Source organism: Amblyomma mixtum, chromosome 4 (assembly GCF_055824585.1).
Source record: "Amblyomma mixtum isolate Tamu chromosome 4, ASM5582458v1, whole genome shotgun sequence".
In the NCBI taxonomy this organism is placed as follows: Eukaryota; Metazoa; Arthropoda; class Arachnida; order Ixodida; family Ixodidae; genus Amblyomma; species Amblyomma mixtum.
The window spans coordinates 68,163,788-68,166,589 of NC_143015.1; the positions used below are offsets into that span (position 1 = coordinate 68,163,788).

General features: G+C 54.2%; 1 protein-coding gene across 1 annotated transcript; it reads right to left on the reverse strand.

Moving 5' to 3' along the window:
• Nucleotides 1–701: 701 nt before the first annotated feature.
• On the reverse strand, nt 702–2,241 carry LOC149346762 (uncharacterized). Its single transcript, XM_089541415.1, has 2 exons — nt 1,081–2,241; nt 702–1,032 (listed from the first exon to the last, which is right to left on the reverse strand). Exons 1-2 carry the CDS (start codon nt 2,239–2,241, stop codon nt 772–774), a joined length of 1,422 nt encoding a protein of 473 aa, XP_089397541.1. The 3' UTR covers nt 702–771.
• Between the last annotated feature and the right edge of the window lie 561 nt (nt 2,242–2,802).

Sequence of the window (2,802 nt, forward strand, 5' to 3'; positions counted from 1 at the left end):
AACATCAAGAAACATAAAAACAGCAGAAAGAATTTAAACGAAAAACAGAAATGATTGACGTACTAGTGCAAGGTGAGAATGGAAAATGGACTTGAGCGGGGGATATGTAGCGACGAAACACAGAGCCATTTGATCGGCAGAATAAAATAGTGGATTCCACCAGAAGAGAAACGCAGGCGAAAGCAGTATAGAGTCAAGTGTAGGGACCTCTGCACAGCCAGAATGAACGCGGCAAGTGCGGGAGCACTGTAATTAAAAGCTTGGAAACAAATAGGGCTGCTATTCGTCCTACGCTGGACATTATTGATGAAGGCGACGACTGCAGGCCTCTAGCTGTGTTTTAAGATGAAGAGTTCCACTACTGGGCTTTGTAGAGCGCGAATGGAGAGCTGCGAAACTGATTTTCAAGGGCGTGGACTCATGCCTCCATCTATGCTTTGTCGCCCGCTGTAATGAAAGATGAAAAGAAAGGCCAGAACGTGGTAAGAAACTTAGGGAGAGTAAAGATCTAAGAAAAGAACACATAAACATGATGCCATTTCCAGGAGCCGGGAGCACAAGTAGTTTATTGAGGTCTAGCAAGAAGAGGGGAAGGAACAGCAGGGACGTTTCCAAAAGCACGGTGGTCACATACGGGGATGAAATCACCGCCGCAAACGTGCTGCCGACAAACCTGGCTGCTACATGTGCAGGAAGAAAAAAGGTAGGAGCCTTCACCTCCACGCTTCACTGACTTTCCAGACCCCGAATACGTTCTCAGCTTGGGTGTCATCACTTTATCAGGGAGGTGTCTTTCATGCTATGCTCGTCATTAGAGGCGTGGTTGATAGCGTGAGGCTTGCTATCGTGCATGGCGTTATTGTGCATCGGCGCTGCGTGGTCGTTGCGTCGCACGGTTTTAGCGTGTCCGGCGCTGGGCTTGGAGCCCATCATATCGCCTTTACCGGGATGCGCCGCTGCTGCCGGACCGCCATGATGTCTACTCCCTGATGATGCACGATTTACATCCGTCGCTGGGAAGTCATGACGTTCCTTAGTCTTAGCAAACATTATGTCTCCGTCATCGATCAAAATCGGAGCTTTGTCGCCAGGTTCGATTCCCGATGCCGGACCGGGCTGATGGACAGATGTTGGCGGTTTTCGACCGTAGTGTCGTTTCTTGTGAGGTTGCCAAGGACGGTGCTCGTCAGCCATCAAGTCTTTATCACGGTGCACTGCTGAGGCCGGGACGGGGCGACCAGAGTGCACCGACGGATGACGGTGCGTTCCAGCCCCGGACTCTTGATCACGGTGCACTGCCGATGCCGGGACGGGGCGACCAGAGTGCACCGACGGATGACGGTGCGTTCCAGCCCCGGTCTCTTGATCACGGTGCACTGCCGATGCCGGGACGGGGCGATCAGAGTGCACCAACGGATGACGGTGCGTTCCAGCCCCGGACTCTTGATCACGGTGCACTGCCGATGCCGGGACGGGGCGACCAGAGTGCACCGACGGATGACGGTGCGTTCCAGCCCCGGACTCTCGATCACGGTGCACTGCCGATGCCGGGACAGGGCGACCAGAGTGCACCGACGGATGACGGTGCGTTCCAGCCCCGGACTCTTGATCATGGTGCACTGCCGATGCCGGGACGGGGCGACCAGAGTGCACCGACGGATGACGGTGCGTTCCAGCCCCGGACTCTTGATCACGGTGCACTGCCGATGCCGGGACGGGGGGGTGATAGTGCACCGACGGGCGACGGTGCGTTTCAGACATGGACTCTTTATCACGGTGCATTGCCGAGGCCGGGATGGCCTGAGGACGGTGCACCGACGGAGGGTAGCGGCCCCTAGTGCTTCCAGGCATTTCGTTGTCTTCGCGGCCCATCTCAGCGTCATAATCCGGCTCCATTACCGATCCCGGCACACCACGATGGGGGTATTTTGACTGCGCTCCCGAATCATTGGGGCCAGAATAATCGACGCCAGGAGGCGGCATGGTCATCATGTAGTACTCGTGAGAGTACTTTCTCTTCGGATGCTTCCACCGCTCTGATAGCATTGGTTGACGTTTATACATATTGTTATGCTCGTTGTCTTGCGGCGGTCTTCCAAGGGGAAGTCCTGGCTTTGAAGCCGGCATTGCCGCAATTTTGGAACCCCGCTCACCCCACTCGTCCGGCTGTGACATCATGGATGGGCGCGGCTCGTCTCGCTTTGGCGTCCTGTATGGATGCCACTTCTCTTGCTCTGACATCCCTCGATTGGAGTCGCTGCAAGTGTGAACAGAGAGGGCGATATTCACAGGGTGCGTTACAGAAGGCGTATGGCTGGCCAACATGCGGCCGGGATGCTGTAAAGAGATTAAGTGAGGCAATAACCCCAACTGAATTAATACATGAAATGGTGAAAATGATTGGCCCATATATTACTGCGTGAGTAAAAGCGACGCCCACGTTTCCCCAATTCCTGGCCTTCATTTAAAGGGACCATGAAAATAATTAAAAGCCGCTTGCAAATGTTAGAAGTGATGCTCAGAAGCATTGACACCAAGTATGAGTCTTCGGAACTGAGCCGGCAATTTATTATGAATTTTTGAAAATCGTGTTTTTTTTAAATTCGCGGGCCGCTTGGTGTCTTCGTAGGGAGCAATTCTGAAACCAAAATCGGGAAAACAGACGTCACTAGTCCCATGACGTCGGCAGGCCACCACACGCTGTCATTCGCTAGAGCCGCGGCAGCTTCGACGTCACGGGCACACTTCCGGTAGCGGTGAAAATCGTCTGCTCGAGCTGCCGCGCGACCCCCTCGGGCAAGC

Bases quoted from the DNA above. Each gene is read 5' to 3' on its own strand.
- LOC149346762 (XM_089541415.1), bottom strand. From the start codon at position 2,241: ATGTCAGAGCAAGAGAAGTGGCATCCATACAGGACGCCAAAGCGAGAC. The intron at 1,033-1,080 runs GCTCCGATTTTG...GCTAAGACTAAG, and splicing joins GAATCGAACCTGGCGACAAA to GAACGTCATGACTTCCCAGC.